Below are 19,507 nucleotides of genomic sequence, written 5' to 3'. Positions count from 1 at the left end.
TCCAAATGGTCCCGTGGTCCCTGTGATCCCTGTCCTAGATTCTGCCTGCTGCCCCTCTATGCTGTGTTCCCGGCTCTGGGGTGGGTCCTGGTTCTCGCACGTGACTGCATTGCTGCTGTGGCCCCTTTTCTTCCCCTGGAGATTGCCCTTGTCCAGAGACCCCTGCTGGGCCCTGTGACTCTTGGCTGGCAGTGGCCACAGGTGGGAGAATAATTTGGAGCCAGGCTGGAGTGGGGTTCTCTCTCACTTTGCTTAGGGGACCTGGAATCCCTTTCCCCTACCATTTTGTCTTCATGGCTCTTATTGAAACCATCAGAATTTCTATTTCCTACCTTCTCTCTCCATCCCTCCTCATCGCTCCTCTCCATCTTCTATCCATCCTTCCCCCTCTCTTTTGCCACCTCTCATTCTATTGCTCCTCCACCTGCCCTCTTCCCAGGGGTCTTCCCGGGTCAGCATAGCCCAGGTCTGCACTCTCCTCCTCTCCCTCAGCCCTTAGCATGGTCTTGGTATGTGCTGGAAAGACAGTGACTCTGTGGGCAGCTGCCATGAAGTTCCTCCGAAGGCTGTGTCACATGTCATTTCAGTTTTTCTTTGTAAAGAAAGTAGAGGTTCTCCAGATCAAAGACCATCTAGTATACTTTTCCCTCCCTCCCTCCCTCCTTCCCTCTCTCCCCCTCTCTTATGTTCTCCCTTCAATAAACCTCTGTTGAGCCAAGTCTCTTGGCTTGATCCACTTGTCAAATATTTACTAGCTCTTACCAAGTGCTGAAGGGGGCAATGCAAAGTACCCTGCCCTCAAAGCACTTGGTTTCTGCATCCCTCCAAATACGGTGTTCCTGGGAAAAGCATCTCATCAAGCTATTAACAAGTCATTAACACCTTATCGTGAATTAATCAGATCCTGGCTATTAGGTATGAAACACCCAATGTTGTTGATGAGGATGATGATAGAACAGGAAGGAGGAGAGTTCTAGGCCACCCACAGGAAGGGTGGGCCCAGGTGGGGCTCCTGGGCTGCTTGTATTTTTTTGCTGGAGGGAAAGGGGGAGGGACAGAAGGAAACCTGGACAGGGCCACAGTTCACTGAGGTTTCCAAGGCCCTTCCCAGGCCTTAACTGAGATTTAGGGAGACTCAGGGGCAAAATGAGACAGAGCCCCTTGCTTTGGGAGACCTCTTGGGCTGGTGGAGGATGCGATCTACTGTATTTTAGCTTATTTCCCTTCATGCCTTTCCGGGGATCTCCCAACTTTCTAGGTGGGAATGAAATTCTGAGCCATGCTTGGCCAGGCATGGAAATGTCTGAGCTGCAGTTTAACTCCCTTGTGAAACAGTGGAAGGGAGTGTGTCCAAGCTACCAGGAACATCTAGCTCAGACATTCAAGGGAAAATTTTTAATTGTGTATTCAATATATTATGTTTTGTATGTCTCTTGGTTTCATAGGCAACATGTTTTATTTGGTTCGCACAATTTGTAACTTCATAATTTCATTTCTACCTCTATGGTGATGATCACTTTGCCACATTTGTTGTGATCCTTGGCCCCAGTAGGGACCCACTTGCACCCACCTCAGTCTTCTGGGGTCTGAGAAGCCTCCAGAGAAGGTCTTGGAAAGTGTTGGGCAAGAACATTTAGTCCAATGCAAGATGTAATTGCTGAGTGAGAAGAAAAGAGAATGCACAGAAGAGAGGCAAGACCTGAGGACACTGAGTCCAAAAGGACTTCCCAAAAGAAAGGGTTTGAATTCGAGTCCTTTAAAGGGAGAGGGCTTGGGTAGACGGGCAGAGAGGAAATGTGAAAATGGCCCAGACTGCCAGGAGAAAGGGTATTGAAGAAAGGACCCTCAGGGCTGAAGTCATTATATGAGTGAAGGGTGACCATGGGGGGAGGGACCCTAGGTCCCAAGCTGTACATGGGATAGGGCAAGTGGTAGGGGGCCACTGAGGGCTTGTGAGCCAGGCAGAGTCTGAGCCACACGTGTTCAAGGAAGCAGAATCTAACTGCTGTGTGGGTAGGAGCAGGGGGTGGGGGGTGGGGGGTGGGGAGAGGCTGGAGGTGCTGAGAGAGAAGCAGGTAGTGTTCTAAGGAAATAATTGTCTCCAAAATTAGAGAGAATGAGCTGGGTGATTTGGATGACATCAGCTCAGGTCCTGCCAGCCCTCCTCAGCACGCAGATCCAGGAAAGGAGCATGTTGTATGTGAACACCCACAAGCCCCCTCCTCGTGTCCCTGCATCCTCCTGGAGTTGCAGGCAGGCAGGGTGCTCAGCCCCAAGCCAGTTGGAGAGAGCACAGTCCCTGGGGGACGTGGCCACAATCAGAGCCGCTCATCTAGGGGCAGGTCAGCTGTTCAGCAGGTTGGCAGCTGGCAAGGCCAAATGTGAACTCACCCCAGAGGAGCTGGGATATAAGGGACAGAGGAGCGCCGCCCCACCAGGCACTCAGCTCTGCTCCCATCCTGCAGTGTGGCTGCCAGGGGTGCCCTCCAAGGCAGCCGGCCCCTCGCTCAGCTCTGAGGCCGGAAGCACCTCCTTTGAGCTTTGCTGACCATCTCCTTCCTCCATCCTCACTCCAAGCCTCTGGCAAAGTGTGTACCCTTAGGGCTCTGAAGACCTAAGTCCTGGGCTTGCCATGTGACCAAAGGAAGATCTCGCAACTTCCTAAACCTCTGTTTCCACATCTCTAAGAAGGGGGATACTAATACCTATTCCACCTACTCCCCAAGGAGGATGGCAGGCAACTTGTAAATAATAATAATGATGATGATAATAGTAGTAGTAGCTAACACACAGTGTGAGCTCTGCCAGGCACTGCTCTGAGCACTTCACCTATATTAGCTCATTTAATTCTCACAACAGCCCTATGAGGCAGGTACTGTTATTATCCCCATTTTACAGATGAAGATACTGAGGCACAGGAAGTTAGGTAACTTACTCGAGGTTGCACAGTTAGTGAGTAGCTGAGCCAGGGTTCAACCAGGCAGTCTGCCTGCAATGTGTACTCTTAGTCTCTACACCATCCTGGCTTCCTCACGTACAAATGCCCAGTGCAGGTGCCTGCCCTATTCCAGGTGCACATGCCCAACTCTAGCCTCCCACAAGCTCCAGTTCTGATTTCCTGCTGTCCTTCCTACATCTGCACCACAGTGTGGAAAACTGAGCTCACACTTCCTATCCCACATGGCTCTGCCATGAGATGCGTGCTCACGCCCATCCTCCTAGGTCAGTGATGGCGAAACTTTTGAGCTCGGCTTGTCAGCATTTTGAAAAACCCTAACTTAACTCTGGTGCCGTGTCACATATAGAAATTTTTTGATATTTGCAACCATAGTAAAACAAAGATTTATATTTTTGATATTTATTTTATTTATTTAAATGCCATTTAACAAAGAAAAATCAACCAAAAAAATGAGTTCGCGTGTCACCTCTGACACGCGTGTCATAGGTTCGCCATCACTGTCCTAGGTGCTCCCTGCTCTCAGGAAGTCACCTGTCCTCTGTTGCCCCAGCTCCTCTGTATCTATCATCACTGCCATGGCCCAGGCTGCACCTGATCCTCTCTCCCTCTGGAATTCAGGCAGTAGCCTCTTGGGCAGTCCTCCCCTGTCTGCCCATCTGACCCTCATCCTGCAGGTCCACTCTGACTTCTCCCAGCTGACAGATATGCCCCAACATGTTGGAGGACGTGTGTGGGTACACATCCATATTGGGTGGACCTGAACATGGACATGAGCAGAATACGAATTGTTAAATATTTTCAATATCTTCCATAGACATGAACCTGTGAGCCAATGAGCACATGTCTATGCATGTGTACACGGGTTTCTGAGGACCACCGACCTGACAATGGGCCCCATCTTGAATTAGCTATTGCTTGCAGACCTCCATGTTTCCATTCTTCTCCACTAGTGGCACACAAGCAAGAACCGATTGTCTCATTTTCACTATATTCATTTTCAATAATAGCCATGAAGGGATGTGGTGAAACACAGCTGGTGAACAAGTAAGGGAATCAAATTCATTAATTCATTCAACATCTCTGAGTTCATAAGAGCAGGAAAGGTCCTGAGTAGTTGAGTGTGTAAGAACATCCTTCCAAAGGGCAGAAGGATGGACAAACTGACTTCTCAAGGTCACAGAGCATCCATTTCAATGAAACTTTCTCTACCAATGCACATGGATGAATAAGTTAAAGCCTTGAGCTACACCAAGTTTGGAATCTGGGGAGAAATTTATAAAGATCAGAAAATGAGAGGGTCAGAGGCAGAGGGAAAGGCACAGGGAGGAGGGGCAAGAAAGAGTGGATGAGGTTCCAGGAGACAGGGTACACACTTCATGACTGCCATCTTCTTTTTGCAATCAGTAATTCATTCACCACTTACTGAGCAACCTCTCTGTGCTCTCATATTGGGGATAAAGGAAGTGAGAGGTCCTCAAATTCCCCAGACTTCCCTTTGATCAATCAAATGAAGGGTAAGACCTTCATCCTCCTACTGGCCACAACTGTATTTACTCCAGGTTGCTATTTGCTAGGAAAAGCTGGGAGCAACATTTCTCTGGCCTTTTCTCTGTTACCTGCCCTCTCCCCAATTTATTTTTATTTAGGTAAGATTCATATAAAAGTAACATTTTATTTCATTTTTTAAAATATATTTTTATTGATTTCAGAGAGGAAGGGAGCGGGAGAGAGAGATAAAAACATCAATAATGAGAGAGAATAACTGATCGGTTGCCTCCTGCATGTCCCCCACTGGAGATTGAGCCTGCAACCTGCAGGCAGGTGCCCTGACCAGGAATTGAATCATGACCTCCTGGTTCATAGGTCGATGCTCAACCACTGAGACATGATGGCTGGGCTAAAAGTAATCATTTTAAAGCAAACACTTCAGTAGCATTAATATATTCACAATGTAGTGCAATCACAACCTCTACCTAGTTCCAAATATTTTCATTCTAGAAGGAAATCCAGTATGCATTTGCAGTCAGTTCTCATTCCTCCTATCTGGATCCCTCCAACCACCAAATCTCTCTGGATTTATTTATGCTGGACATTTCAGATGAATGGACTCATACAATATGTGACCTTTTGTGTCTGACTTCTTTCACTTAGCATAATGTTTTCAAGGTTTATCCACACTCGTGTATCAGTGTGTTAGTCCTTTTTATGACTAAACTAGAGGCCCAAAGCACAAAATTCACGCACAGGTGGGGTCCCTAGGCCTGGCCGGCAATCAGGGCTGATCAGGTTCCCCACCTCCCTGCCTCTTCCTTCCCTTGCCACCCGCTTCCACCGCCACCCACCCCCATTTTCCCATCCCAGCCCAGGGGCCCAGCCCTGATCAGGCAATCAGAGCCTGCTGGCTGGGGGGAGGAACTGGGAGGTTGGCCAGCAGGCCCCATCAGCAATCGGGCCCTGCAGGCTGGGGGCAGCTCCTGCATTGAGCATCTTCCCTCTAGTGGTCAGTGCACATCATAGCGACTGGTCATTCCAGTCGTTCTGTAGTAACAGTCTCTTAGGCTTTTATATATAGAGATAATATTCCATTGTATGAATATGCCACAATTTTTTTATCCATTCATTTGTTGATGGACATCGGAGCTGTGTCATATTCCTTTCAGGCTCCTATAACACATACAATAGACTGGTGGCTTATAAACACAGAAATTTATTTCCCACAGTTCTGTAGTTTGGGAAGTCCAAGATCAAGGTGCCAACACAGTTGCACTCTGGAGCAGGCCCTCTTCCTGGTTCATAGCCAGTGGCATCTCACTATGTCCTCACATGGTGGAAAGGGCTAGGGAGCTCTGCAGGGTCCCTTTTATCAGAACACTAATCCCATTCATGAGGACTCCATTCTCATAACCTAAGCACCTCCCAAAGGCCCACCTCTTAATTCCATCATCTTTAGGGGTTAGGATTTCAACATGTGACTTTTGGCAAGACATAAACATTCAGACTATAGCAGGCTGCTTCCACCTTTAGCTATTGTGAGCAGTGCTGCTATGAGCACGCATGTACATGTATTTGTTTAAGCACTTGTTTTCAATTCTTTTGGATATGTATACTTAGGAGTAGAATTGTCTAATTTTATGAGGAACTGCCCAAGTGTTTTCCACAGTGGATGAACCATTTTACATTCCCAGCAGCAATGTATAAATGTTCCAATTTCTCCATATCCTCACCAACACTTTTTATTTTCCATTATTTTTTATTACAGCCATCGTACTGGGTGTGAAATGGTACCGCATTGTGGTTTGGATTTACATTTCCTTGATGACTAATCATGTTGAGCATTTCTTCATGTGCTTATTGACCATTTGTATGTTTTCTTTGAAGAAAGGTTCATTAGAGACCTTTGCTCATTTTTTAATTGGGCTGTTTGTCTTTTTTTTGTCGAGTGGTAAGGGTTCTTTATGTATTTTGGATGCTACACCCTTTGCAGAGACATGGTTTGCAAATATTTTCTCATTCTGCAGGTTGTTATTTTCCCTTTCATAATAATGTCCTTTAATGTGCAGAAGTTTTTAATTTTGATGAAGTCCAATTTATCTATTTTCTCTTTTGTTGCTTGTGCTTTTGATGTTATATCTAAGAATCCTTTACCAAATTCAAGATCATGAAATTTATCCCTATGTTTTTTTTTCTAAGTGTATTATGGTTTTAGCTCTTATATTTAAGTGGTTGGTCTTATTTGAGTTAATTTTTGTATATGGTCTGAAGTAGGAATCCCACTTCATTCCTTTGCATAAGGGTATCCAGTTGTCCCAGCACCATTTGTTGAAGAGACTGTTCTTTCCTCCACGTAATGGTCTTAGCACCCTTGTCAAAATGGTCATAGATGTATGGGTTTTACCTCACAAAAAAGTTTTAAACACATTGTGCTGGATAGAAAGACCCTAAGAACACTATCCTCTGGGTGTCTCTGTTGGGTGAAGCTCCGTTGAGTGTCTTCTAATTGCTAAGCCCAGCAATGAATAAGGCCAATCCTTGTCCTTACAGACCCCTGATGGTGATGGAACCAGTCACACAGACAGATCATCTCAATCACATGTGGAGAAGTCACAGTGGAGATGAACATCGGGCACTGCAAGGTACTAGCCAATAGACACTCAGCTCAGCCTGGGGGTCCAGGAAGTCTTCCAGGAGGAGGAGTGGGTACCTGAGCAGAATCTCAAAGGAGTAGTAAATGTCCAGGAAATAAAAGGTGTCAATGACAATCCAGGTACAGAGACTGTGTAAGCATGAATGTCACCCATCCAGATGACCCACCCCTAACTGGAAATTTCACTGGAGGTCTCCATAGAACAAGTAACCAGATACTCACCCTCCTAGACAGTATGGGTGCTCCCTCACTCCCCTGGGCTGCTCTCCAACCTAAGCTCCCACACACACCTGTTCCTTCTAGTCTCTGCCTTGCATGCTGAAGCTTGACCTATGGAACTGAAGTTGGTCACCACTGGGCCTGACTCCATGCTTTCCCCTTTTGGACTTCAAAAACATTTCCAAACTGAGTCCTAAATCAAGAGCATGGTCACTACTGTGCACTTCTCAGGATCTTAAGCCCCAGATGATAAAGAATCTCCCCATTTCTGATGGGGATAAGCTGCAACCAGGAGAGTTGCTCCTCTGCCACTCTCAATATCCCAGCACAGGACACATTATCTCTGTCCCCCAAGATCATATCCATGTAACCTCTGGGTCCTTCACTGTGCATCCAGGGCTGGGCACAGCACTCAGGCCTCATAGTTCAGAGGTCAAAAGCATGTCTGCATTGTGACCCTGGAAGAGGCAATTCAATGGATGGTTCATGGATTCCACTAAAGCCTATTTCAAGAAGTGGATCCCATCTACTCTACCCCAGCCCCTCTTACTGGGTCACTGGGAATTTGTCCTTTTGTAAAAGGCAGAGCGTCAGTGCTAGGAACGACTTTAGGGGTATTTGGTCCTGGAGTTCATGACCCAGGGAGTCCATTAATGGGCTTTGGGGGTGGGCTGTGAACCTCTGAACATGCAGACATAATTCTGTATACTTTCCAAGAGAAAAGGCCCATAGCTCCCATCAAATCTCAAAGGGGTCATGACCCATCAGGTTAAGAACCACTGATTTGGTCTGAGCATAGCAGGTGACTGGCTAGTGGCCAAGCTACAATAGAACCCCCGTAACTCCCAGCACACTCACTGTTCTCCAATACCCAGGGAGATGACCCAGAAACATCAAAGAGAGGCATTTGGGCAGAAAGCCCGCCAGACTCTTGGGATCTTGTTCTTCCCAAGGTTTATTGCATCCTGGCACACACAGGAGAGGACCTTCTTAATACATGGAAGGCACAATGAGGTCAATGGAGGCAACAGCTTGGGACCAGAGGCCCTGTCCTCACTAGGCCCCATCCCTGTTGCCCTGAGAGCTGTCAGGGGAACAACTGGGTGCATACTCATAACACAAGACAAATAAGAAAGCTGACTAATGGGCTGAATTCTTCCCGCCAAATCTGAAGGACTTGGAAACTCAATCAACCCCACTACTGACATCAAGAAATCTGAGCCCTCCCACCCCTCACCAAAACAAGTTCACAAAACCTGCACTCAAACCTACTGCAATAGTGTAATGTAAGTTCTCTCTCTGGGAATCTGTGTCTATCTTTCTGATTATTTGATTAAACTCTCCTCCTCCTCCAGGAAGTCTTCCTTGCTTATCTCCTCCATTCTGATCACTTCTCAGCATTGCTGCACTGGGCTGCCATTCCCTGATTTGTATAAATGTGTGGCTTTGCATGTGTGTTCATATCTCCTATCAGCCTGACCTCACCCCAGAGAAGGCTGTTCTGGTCTGCCTCTAGCCTCCCAGAAGGTTTGTGCACGTGTGCTAGGTGGGGTACACTATCATTATGGGGTGGGCAATTTGGAGAGATTGACACACTGGCAGGAGTGCAGCTCTGACATTAATCGAGGGCAATTTATTGAATATACAGCAGACATTCAGAGTCATGACTCATACAAAGGAGGAACTGGGTGTTGCCATTCTTAGAAATATTTACATCAAAGGCCATGGCTTCTGGGCTGGGAGGTACCACCAGAAACAGATCAAGATTCCCTCGCCGAACACAACTCATAGCAAGAAGAACTGAGTCAGAAACTATGGCTGGACACAGCCCAGAGAGAAGACCAAACATAAATCACAGCCCTTGAAAAAAAGAGTCATGAGTTTGACATTCCCTTTGTTAAACAGGCAGTGTTGTGCCATGGAAAGAACACAGACCCTGGGGTCAGCCTGATCTGGCTCATCTCCAGACCCCAGCACTTAGTGAGTGATGGAGACAAGTTCTGCAGCCTCTCAGAGAATGAGTCTTCTCATCTTTATCTTGCAGGAGGGATGAGAATGAAAGGCAAAGCATGTAGGGAGCTTGGCATGTAGTAGGTTCTTGACATGTGGAAGTAGCTATTACTGATAATAAAGGTAGTGGGTGGGTAGTGGGTGGCAGAAGATCCCCAGTTCTTCTTTTGGCCCTGTGACTATGGGCACAGCTGCTGTCTGAGACTATACACATTTTCTCCTGCTTAATGGAGTGGTTCTGCAAAGACCTTTCCCCCTCCCTCCCGACTCTCCTCCGTCCTCTCTCTCCTTCCTCTCCTCTCTCTATAGGGATGATCATAGCTAAGACCGAGAAGATAATTATAGCCAAGAACCCTGCCAGTCGAAGGCAGCAAAGAAAACGAGAAGTCACAAAGTGCACACAGGACCTGAGGAAACAGGGAGGTGATGGTTCCAATCAGAATTTGACAGTGAGACAAGTCATGGTTTGATGGCCCAGGGTTCTAGGCCTCGGGGTGGAGGATTGGGGTGTGGCAGGTGTCTTCAGGCAGCGCATGGGCAAGGGCATCTCTTCTCTGAGGTGCTGAAGCAAGGGGCCGTGTGGCTCATCGAGTGTCTTTCCTGGCTGGGGCACTGACTGGGATGCTCTTGCCTTGAGAGTCCTTGGGGTCTGCCCCTGGTGCCCCTCTGGTCCTGGTCTGCTCGCTCCAGGTGCTGCCAGAGCTTCCCGCCGCACTGCTGGCACCAAAGGTGGTACTGACGGAGGAGCCGAGGTGGTAGCTGCCTGCACTGCTGATGACGGCTGAGGAGGCAGAGCCAAGAGCAGGAAAGGAGTTCAGTGGAGTCTATCAGCAGGTGAGCCATCCCTCTTAGTCCCACAGCAACCCTCAGCATTAAGAAACACCACAAAGATGAAGCAAGACCCTCTGGTGAGCCCAGCATGGTGTGAGGTGAGGGCCACTCAGGACAGACGTGCTCCCTGCCCTCCTGGAGCGTCTCAGAGCACTGGCTCCCAAGGCCATATTCTCGACCCTTTCTCTCAGTTATGATGCCCAGGGGAGAGCTAGGGAGGACTGGGCGTGGGCATTACTTCATTCACTGCTTCCATGGGACAAAAGGGGACTAGGTTTCCTTTGAAGCCAGAGAAGCTTCACAAGACATTTCCAGAAACTCCAAGCTAGGAGGAGACAGTGAGTGGAGAAGGAGCATCACCTTATCCTGGGGTCCCCGCCTTCCCATCCAACCAGAATCCCCACCCAACCCAGCTCTCAGGGATACTCACAGATGCTCACAGAGGACGGATTCTCACCGGACATTCTGAAGGACAGAAAGTTAGAGGAGAAAACCTCAGGGGGTGTGTCTAGATTCAGCTAAGCCTTAGCGGGCTCCTGCTTTTATGTGTATGTTGTTTTAATTCATCCTTATAACAACCCATAAGATACAGCTCATAATCCTCGTTTTATAGATGAGAAAATAGAGACCTGGGGACAGTAGTGATTTAGCAGAACCAAACAGCTGTAAGTGGCAAAGCTAGCAATTAAACCCGGGTCTCTCTGACCCCACTGGCTCTTTCCACAGCACCACCAACCACCTGTGCTTCATGGCTCCCACCTGACCTTCCCTTACAGGAGGCTTCCAAACGGCCCTCATTCTAGCGGAGAGCCACCCACAGCCCCTTCTCCCTTGGCACCTTTGCCCCCTCACCGGCACTCCTCGCCCTCCAGCAGCTTGCGGTAGGTGGCGATCTCCATATCCAGGGCCAGTTTCAGGCTCATGAGCTCCTGGTACTCGCGCAGCATCCGGGCCAGCTCCTCCTTGCCCTGGTGCAGGGCAGCCTCCAGCTCATCCAGCTTGGCCCGGGCATCCTTCAGGGCGCTCTCCCCCTTCTGCTCGGCATTGGCGATGGCCGTCTCCAGGTTGGCACACTGAAAGGCAAAGAATGGGGAGATCTTCAGAACACAACATAATTTTTAGATCTTAAAGGTTAGGTAGCATAACCCCCTCACTTTACAGATGAGGCCCAAGTGACAAAGGGGAATAGCTGCAGAGCCAACACCAGAAGCTGGGTCTCCCCTACTTTCTGTTGCAGATGGATATTTAAAGTTGTTGTGAAAAGCTGTCAGAGTGGTTGCCTTTCAGGAATGCAAACTTTTCGATGTTGGAAAAGTTGTCTAAGGGCTGGGGTTGAAGCCACCAATGGCTGTAGGTTCCACGTATGCCAGGTCCAGAGAATTGTGCTGAGACCCAGCCAGGATGCCTCTAAGGATCAGATAGCACACCAGGTGCCATTGTGATAGGATTTCTGCCTGTAGGACAGCTCTCATCGGAAACCCGTTCTACCATTTAGCAATAAGAGTGAGCACTCTGTGAGGATGGTCTGTCTATCAGTGGTTCTCAACCTTCCTAATGCCATGACCCTTTAATACAGTTCCTCATGTTGTGGTGACCCCCAATTTCATTGTTACAAATTGAACATAATTAAAGCATAGTGATTAATCACAAAAACAATATGTAATTACATATGTGTTTTCCGATGGTCTTAGGCGACCCCTGTGAAAGGGTCGTTCGACCCCCAAAGGGGTCGTGACCCACAGGTTGAGAACCGCTGGTCTAGATGGTCCCCAAGTCTGGCCTGAAATTAGGCCCATGGCTCAGAAACTGGGCTCTGATGAACACCTGGCAGCCCTGTGATGACAGGTGCTAACGGAGGAGGAACAGTCCGTGGAGCCTGTGCCTGGTGTGGAGGGTTGTGAGGTGTGGGGAGGAGAGCGGGCTCTGGTCTTTCAGTTTGGCAAGTCTGTCACTAGCAGAGTTGACCTGGTTCTCTGGGGAGAACACAGGAAGGATTTTCCACCCCTTAAAATCATCTTCCCACTGACACAGTGCTTAAGGGTTGCTGCTTCCAGGTAAGACAGGATCCCTCCGGAGAAATAGAAACGGTACTTCGGCACAGGGCAGGGGACCCGGAGGGTTTCATCTGCTGTCAATCTCACTCAGCCACCATGAACCTGTCCCACCCTGAGGAGCCCTGAATGCACATCCCACCTGTATTGAGTGTCTAGTGGGAGGAAGAGGCATGGGGGCTGCCCTCAGAGGGTCACACTTGAAGGGGACATGGGCCAGGTTCATTGCACACAGAAAGAAACTGAGAAAGAGGGGAAAGGAAGGAGAAAACCTGGATTCTAATCCTGGCTCTATTAATAACCAGCTGGGGCCCTGGCTGGGTAGCACAGTTGATTGGAGTGTCATCCTGATATGACAAAGTTGCAGATTTGATCCCCGGTCAGGGCACATACAAGAATCAACCAATGAATGCATAAATAAATAGAACAGCAAATCATTGTTTCTCTCTCTCTCTCTCTCTCTCTCTCTCTCTCACACACACACACACACACACACACACACACACACACACAGCAATCAATAAAAAAAAAATAACAAGTTGGGGATCCTGGATAAGTCACTTCCCTCTCCAGCCCAGGAGTCAGATGAAATAAGCTCAAGGCTCCTCCCAATTCTGAGCAGGTGCCTGCTCTGACAGTGGGTGGGAAGGAGGGACAGTGGATGGCTGAGGAGCTCCTAAGCCCAGGTGGGGGAGATTTGCTTTTTACTGAAGGATGGGCTCCAATTTGTCCACCGCAGAGGGTGAGATTGACCCTGGTGTTCTCTGTGTGGTTGCTGCCCACCTGCTTCCTCACGTTGACAGTCTCACAGCGGATCCTCTGCACGAGTCGGTTCAGCTCTGACATCTCGTTCTTGGTCTTCTTAAGGTCGTCACCGTGCCGGCCGGCTGCCAGCTGCAGCTCCTGGATCTGGTTTCCCAGAGATAGGAAGTTGGTGATAAGACAGGACTGCTCAACCCATTCAAGGTAGGAGAAGGGTCCCGAGTAAACATTTCCACCCCTGAAACGAGCCAGGGGAGGTGGCTCCAGAGCAGAAGGTGATGGAGACAGGACCTGAGCATCCTTCTAGCTGTTTGGTGATGGTTCTGACCAAGAAGTCCACCTGCTTCTCTAAGCAGAACCTGTTTGCTGGGCCTAACCTCCCTTCTCATCACCCTGCATACAGTCTTGGGTTAGATAAAGGAAAGAGGCAGTTCGTATTATTTGTTAAGCACTTCCAAAATATAAGAAGAGCTCTGACTCTTTCCACTCATTTAGTACTTCTATTCAGAGGCATCTTTTAAAGGCTAGTTCTGTTCAGGTACTGGGGATACAGCTATGAACAGGATAGGAGAGAGGTCCCTGCCCGCATGAACCATACATTGTCCTGCAGCCCTTTCATGTGGACAGGAAGCTGAGGACAGCACATATCCTTGGGGTGATGTGATTTGGGGCGCAGGACTTGTAGCTCAAATCTTTCCCTCTCCCCTTGGCCAGTTCTTCAGAGAAGAGGGGCTGATGTGGCTATGGATGGAGAAAGTGAACCTGTATCCTTGCTGTTCTTGGGCTTTAATGACTGTGAAAAGGAATGCTAGAACTGACAGGAGTGAGTGCTGAGAGTCCAGGTAAGGCTCTTCTCAGTGACAGCCCCAAGGGTTTTACTCCAAAGCATAGCTCCTCTTACTTAGAAGGCACCTAGAACTCTCCTCTCTCCTCTTGGAAGCCCTTCCTCACTGGTCAGAAAAGAGCTCCTGGCCTTTTTGCTCTCTGAACGCCACCACCACGGTGGTTGACAAGAATGAGCGCCTTGTGCAAGGCAACAAAAAGGGAGCCAAGAAGAAAGTGGTTGATCTATTTTCTAAGAAAAATTGGTACGATGTGAAAGCACCAGCTATATTCAATATAAGAATATTGGGAAAACACTAGTCACAAGAACTCAAGGAACCCAAATCGCATCTGATGGTGTCAAGGGTCATGTTTTTGAAGTGACACTAGCTGATCTGCAGAATGATGAATTTGCATTTAGAAAATTGAAGCTAATTACTTGGGATGTTCAGGACAAAAACCTGCCTGACTAATTTCCACAGAATGGCTCTTACCCATGACAAAATATGCTCTATGGTCAATAAATGGCAGGCCATGATTGAAGCTCATGTTGATGCCAAGACTACCAGTGAGTGTTTGCTTCATCTCTTCTGTGTTGGTTTTACTAAAAACAGCAATCAGATTAGGAAGACCTATTATGCTCAGGATCGACAGGTCCACCAAATCTGGAAGAAGATGATGGAATTCATGACCCAAGAAGTGCAAAAGACTTAAAAGAAGGGGTCAATTAATTTGAGATAGCATTGGAAAAGACAGAAAAGACTTGACAATCTATTTATCCGCTCCATGATGTCTTTGTTAGAAAGTCAAATTCTGAAGAAACCCAAGTTTGGATTGTGAAAACTTGTGGAACTTCATGGTGAAGGCAGAAGTTCTGGAAAAGCTACTGGGGATGAGCCAGGTGTTAAACTTGATTGAGCTGATAGACATAAGTTCCCCCTCCAAGGATCTATTTAAAATTCAGACTTTTAATGTGACAAATAAAAAAAAATCCTATTAGTTATTTTTTAAATGAAAGAAAATAGCTCTAGGCTTCCTCTTCTTCATATCTGCCCACCCCAGCTCACCCATATACACTGTGCTTTGTACCTGTTACTCTCCTTCTGCTCCATGACATGTTCTACCTCCTGGAAATACCTTTGTTTTATAACAAGAACTCTCACTTTTTTCTTACACCAGAGGATTGCCTATCCTCTGTTGGATATGCCCATCCATGCCATTTTTTAAAATTATCTTTGATAATGGTCTCTGCCAATGATTCTTTTTGGGTAGAATGTGGTTAAGCCATTGGTAATAACCCCTTTTTCATTCAACACATCTCCAAAGATATTTCTCCCATTCACTGGTGAAAGTGTACCTTCCCAAGAAAGAAGGGGCTGGTGGAGAAGGGAGATCCCCACCCCAGTGCCCACCTTGCTCTGGTACAAGGCCTCAGCCTCGGCCTTGCTCTTCAGGGCAATCTTTTCATACTGGGCGCGGACCTCAGCAATGATGCTATCCAAGTTCAGGTCCCGGTTGTTGTCCATGGACAGAATGATGGAGGTCTCACTGGCATGAGTCTGGATCTGGGCTATCTCCTAAGTTGAGAAGTGAGGACAGAGTCAGGGTCCCCCAACTTCTCTCCTGTGCTCATCAGTCTCTAGGCCTGCAGTCCTGGAAGAACGGGCTAAGATGGAGGCAGGAAGTACCTGATGGAGATCTGTCTGTGAAGCCGAGGGAGAAGGCTCACAGGAGCAGGACACCCCCTGCACCCTCCCAAGGCTCCCCCCTCCACTACACAGGCAACAGGTAGTGGGAGACATTTCCTATGATTTACAGACACAAGAATTTTTGCTTTAGCAGGACTTCATGGGGTCATTTTTTTCTGCCTGTGCTCAGATGAGATCGTCTCCTGTGTCTATGGGCTCTGGGGACCAGGATTCTACACTGTCATGGTCTCCCAGTGCAGGGTCTTGAACTTTTCCATCAAAACAGCCTTCATACTGTTTATCCTAAATCCCTCCTATTGGCATCTCCCTGGAAGAGCCAGGTGATATTCTCAGCTGGAGAGAGGTGGGATGAGGAAGGGGAGGAGTGTCCTTACCGCATCGTACAGACACTTGAGGAACTTGATGTCCTTTTCCAGAGAGTCCACTTTGGCCTGGAGCTCCACCTTGACCATGTAGGCTGCATCTGCATCCTGCCAAGAGGCACCAAAGCCATTGGTCAATACAACCCCCCTCCCATCAGCTGTCTTATCCCTGCCTCAAAGCCATCTGATTTCCTGTGTTTTGCCCACAAAGGAAAGCACATTGATGAATACAATCACTCAATATTGCTTTTCTCTCAGACTCACTGAATCTTTGGGAATAGGAAAAGGAGAATGAGGCCTACTCGTTCTCTGCTACACCTGGAGAAAACAAAGCCCAGGGAGGTGGGGTGAGTTTCTTCAAGTCACACAGGAAGGCTGAACTGAACCAAAGTTTCCCAATTCCCAGACCAGAAGTCTCTCCTGACTGACTCTGTCCATTTCCTGGATGTATGCCCTGTCTCTTCAATTTGCTGGAGACCAGAACTATGTATGACTCCATCCCCATTCAGGCACCAGCCCCTCCCCAGGAGACCTGGGTTGAAGTCCTGAGCAGAGTTGGTTAGGATGGGGTGTAAGAGAGACCAGAGTCCTTAGGCTCTTCTCTCTCTTACCTTCTTGAGCACCACAAACTCATTCTCAGCTGCTGTGCGCCGATTAATCTCCACCTCATACCTGTGGGCCAGGAAAGAAAATAGCAGAAACCTCAGTACCAACAGCCAAGTAGCCTTGTCTTCCCTCTGATAGAGCAAGTGCTCAGGATATAGAGTCCCCACAAGCTCTCCTAAAGGTGAGCAGTGAAGAAGCTGGTGGTGGCAGTGCTATGTCCCTGAGTTACCTCATCTACATTCCACTTGCTGGAAAATATTCAGGTGTCTATTAGGCTCCCCAAACTGGCCACTGAACCAGTCAGGGAATCAATGAGCATAGGAACTTTTCCTATCAACCAGATAGGAAGTTATCAAACAGGGTCTTTCCCCCACAACCAGAGAAGGGGTGTGAGCCCTGACTGTGGTGCTTGCTCCCTTCCCTCCTAAAGTGGCTCAAAAATTGGCTGAGCCCAGGAGCCTCTGGGAACATGACCCATGATCTTTGGTGGTACCTGCTCACCTCTTCTTGTAGTCCTCCACCAGGACCCGCATGCTCTTCAGCTCTGAGTCCAGCCTCACCCTGTCCCCCGACAATGTCTCCAGCTGCTTCCGTAGGGTGCTGATGTAGCCCTCCAGGATGGGCTCCAGGTTCTTCTGACAGTTGCTCAGGTCCAGCTGCTGCAACAACTCCCACTTGGTCTCCAGCACCTGGTTCTGCTGTTCCAGGAACCGCACCTGCAACCATAATAAATGCTATCATGTCCCATGGACTTACACCATTGACTCCCCAGGTTATGTAGATTTTTCCTAAAGTCATTTGACTCAAGTCCTGACTCTACTCATGAAATTCCATATAAAATAGACCCTTTGCATGCTCATTCCACAGTCTTCTGGACAAAATCAGTTACTGAAAAAGGTGAGTCCATAGCTTTCTTCTGTCACCTGAGCCAGCACCCAGGAGATGCTCTTCCTTGTGTCTGTACATGTTTCTTCTGTACCATGAGCCCTTCCCCTAAATAATGCTGAGTCTGTTAACCCCTTGTCTTCTTTAAAGAGCTGGAGGTTCATCCACCATCCTTCAGAAAACCGTCACGTCTTTCTCACAGTTTCTAAATGGCTACCCTTTACCCAGTTTCCCACCCTTCTCTGTAAAATCCCCAAAGAGAGCAATACGTTCATTTATTTCTTTGTGCTACCTAGCTTCCTGGCCTATTCTCTCTGTTATGATCAGGGAGTCCTTCTTGAGGTCCAGCTGCCACCTTTCCATTCGCAATGCCCTGTCCACTCCCAGGCAGCAGGAACCACTCATATCTTACTCGACTGTCTTATCCTCCTCCTATGAGACCTACCTTATCGATGAAGGAGGCAAACTTATTGTTCAGCGCCTTGATCTGTTCTCGCTCCTGAGCACGTACTTTCTGGATCTTGGGGTCCAGCTCCACATTAAGGGGTGCTAGGAGACTCTTGTTGACAGTGACCTGGTGGATGCCCCCAGGTAGGCACATGGATGGGCACACAGGCCCCAGGGCAACACTACCGAACATGCTGCCAGCAAAGCCAGGGGCCCAGCCTCCTCCATACCCAGAGCCAGGGCAGAAGCTGTAACCTCCGGTCCGAACATCACCACCAGCCACGTGGAGGGAACTACACCGATCTCCTCTGAGACTGTAGAGGCTCCGACTGCTGAAGCCGGCCCCAGCTCCTTTGCCAGCCCCGCGGTGAGAAGCCACACTGCCCACAGCCTTCCTCAGCACCACTGCCGAGTACCCACTGAAGCCACGCTTGTCACCACCAGACTTGATGCTCAGTTGCCGACTCATGATGGGAGAGAGGGAGTTGACAGAGCTGGAGAACAGCAGTCACCAACAGATAGAGAACACGAAGGGACACCCACAGCTCTGGCTCCTTTTATCCTGTCGAGCCCTGGACACCGGAAAAGGGCGTCTCTCCACCATATCCTTTCCTCCTGCTAAAGGGCCAGGGGCCATGGGCAATTTGTGGAACAGAGATCGCAAGCCCTTTGCTGCAACAAAGCGCCTCTGATAGCGAGCGGAATATGCTGCCCTTGCAGACTGGAGGGGTCTAATAGACGTTTATCTGTGCTCCTAATTAGGGACCTGCAGAGTTATCCCCTTCACAGATCTCCTACCTTCACTTTTCCTGTGCTGCCTCCCTCTAGCTTATCTATTACCAAGGAGCAGGGGAAAGGCCTGCTTTGTCCAAGGGGGCTCATCGCAAAACCCCAGGTTCCTCCCCAGAGGCCCCATCTCCCTATAATCTGGTCTTATTGAGAAGCTGGGGTGTCGATGCTGAGGATAAAGAGACTGGAAAAGGACATGGTGGGTCTTCAAAGATCTGGACCCAAGAAAGAAGTCCCAGGGGCCACTCTAAGGACCACAGCTGTCCAGCAATGGAACAGACACCAGAAAAATAGTGGAAATGACTGTATGGCCTCCAGCAGTGGTGCTGTCTGGGGCTTTCTGTCCTGGGCAGGGCCTAGGTAGTGGATGTTGCCTTTTCAACAGTGAGAACCTTGCCAGGGAACTGGCAGTTCTTCCACTGAATTTTTTCTCCTGGACAGGATGAGCTCTTCCATCCTAGGAGGTCAGGCCATAGCGCAGCCTCAGGAGCTGGGACATTCGCTCTTCTTTCTCTGGGGGTAACATCTGTCCTCGCACTCCCTAGGGAAATACTCCATGCCCAGTGCCCAAGGTACAGAAGACCCTGAGGCCCACTTCTGGGTTCAGGGTGGGCTGTTTTGCCAGTTTCCTGATCACTTTAGGAAGCCACTCAATCTTGGATCAGAAAAGCCAGTCCTTTATAATAAAGTTCAGGTAGTCCTGGGAAAGGGCAGTTGTAAGTTAAAAATGCTAAAAATTATTTCAAAAACAGGCACCTGGTAGCCCTAATGCAGGACTCTAACCACTTCTATAACTAAATTGGGGAGCCTGGACCCTTTGGGATCAGCCAGAGGGTAGTAGACAACTGCTCTGGCTGGGGAAGGAAATGGGGGAGACAGTGAGCTGAGCACCAGGATTCCTATAGGCCTGG

The 19,507-nt window shown here is 48.6% G+C and overlaps 1 protein-coding gene and 1 pseudogene across 1 annotated transcript; one reads left to right on the top strand and one right to left on the bottom strand.

The window, feature by feature from the left end:
- Positions 1–9,916: 9,916 nt before the first annotated feature.
- LOC102241856 (keratin, type II cytoskeletal 74) lies at positions 9,917–18,322 on the bottom strand. Its single transcript, XM_005869218.2, has 9 exons — positions 17,806–18,322; positions 16,977–17,191; positions 16,481–16,541; positions 15,882–15,977; positions 15,211–15,375; positions 12,998–13,123; positions 11,016–11,236; positions 10,594–10,628; positions 9,917–10,113 (listed from the first exon to the last, which is right to left on the bottom strand). The coding sequence occupies exons 1-9, from the start codon at positions 18,274–18,276 to the stop codon at positions 9,917–9,919; spliced, it is 1,587 nt and encodes a 528-aa protein (XP_005869280.1). The 5' UTR covers positions 18,277–18,322.
- Positions 13,782–14,755, top strand: LOC102254989 (annotated as a pseudogene).
- Positions 18,323–19,507: the final 1,185 nt, after the last annotated feature.

The sequence above is a fragment of the Myotis brandtii genome, unplaced genomic scaffold (assembly GCF_000412655.1).
Source record: "Myotis brandtii unplaced genomic scaffold, ASM41265v1 scaffold29, whole genome shotgun sequence".
Lineage (NCBI taxonomy): Eukaryota > Metazoa > Chordata > Mammalia > Chiroptera > Vespertilionidae > Myotis > Myotis brandtii.
This window is presented reverse-complemented; position numbering and strand designations above follow the sequence as displayed.

Bases quoted from the DNA above. Each gene is read 5' to 3' on its own strand.
- LOC102241856 (XM_005869218.2), bottom strand. From the start codon at position 18,276: ATGAGTCGGCAACTGAGCATCAAGTCTGGTGGTGACAAGCGTGGCTTC. The intron at 15,376-15,881 runs GTAAGGACACTC...TTCTCAACTTAG, and splicing joins TCAAGTGTCTGTACGATGCG to GAGATAGCCCAGATCCAGAC. The intron at 11,237-12,997 runs GTGGGCAGCAAC...TTTGCCTTTCAG, and splicing joins CTGTCAACGTGAGGAAGCAG to TGTGCCAACCTGGAGACGGC.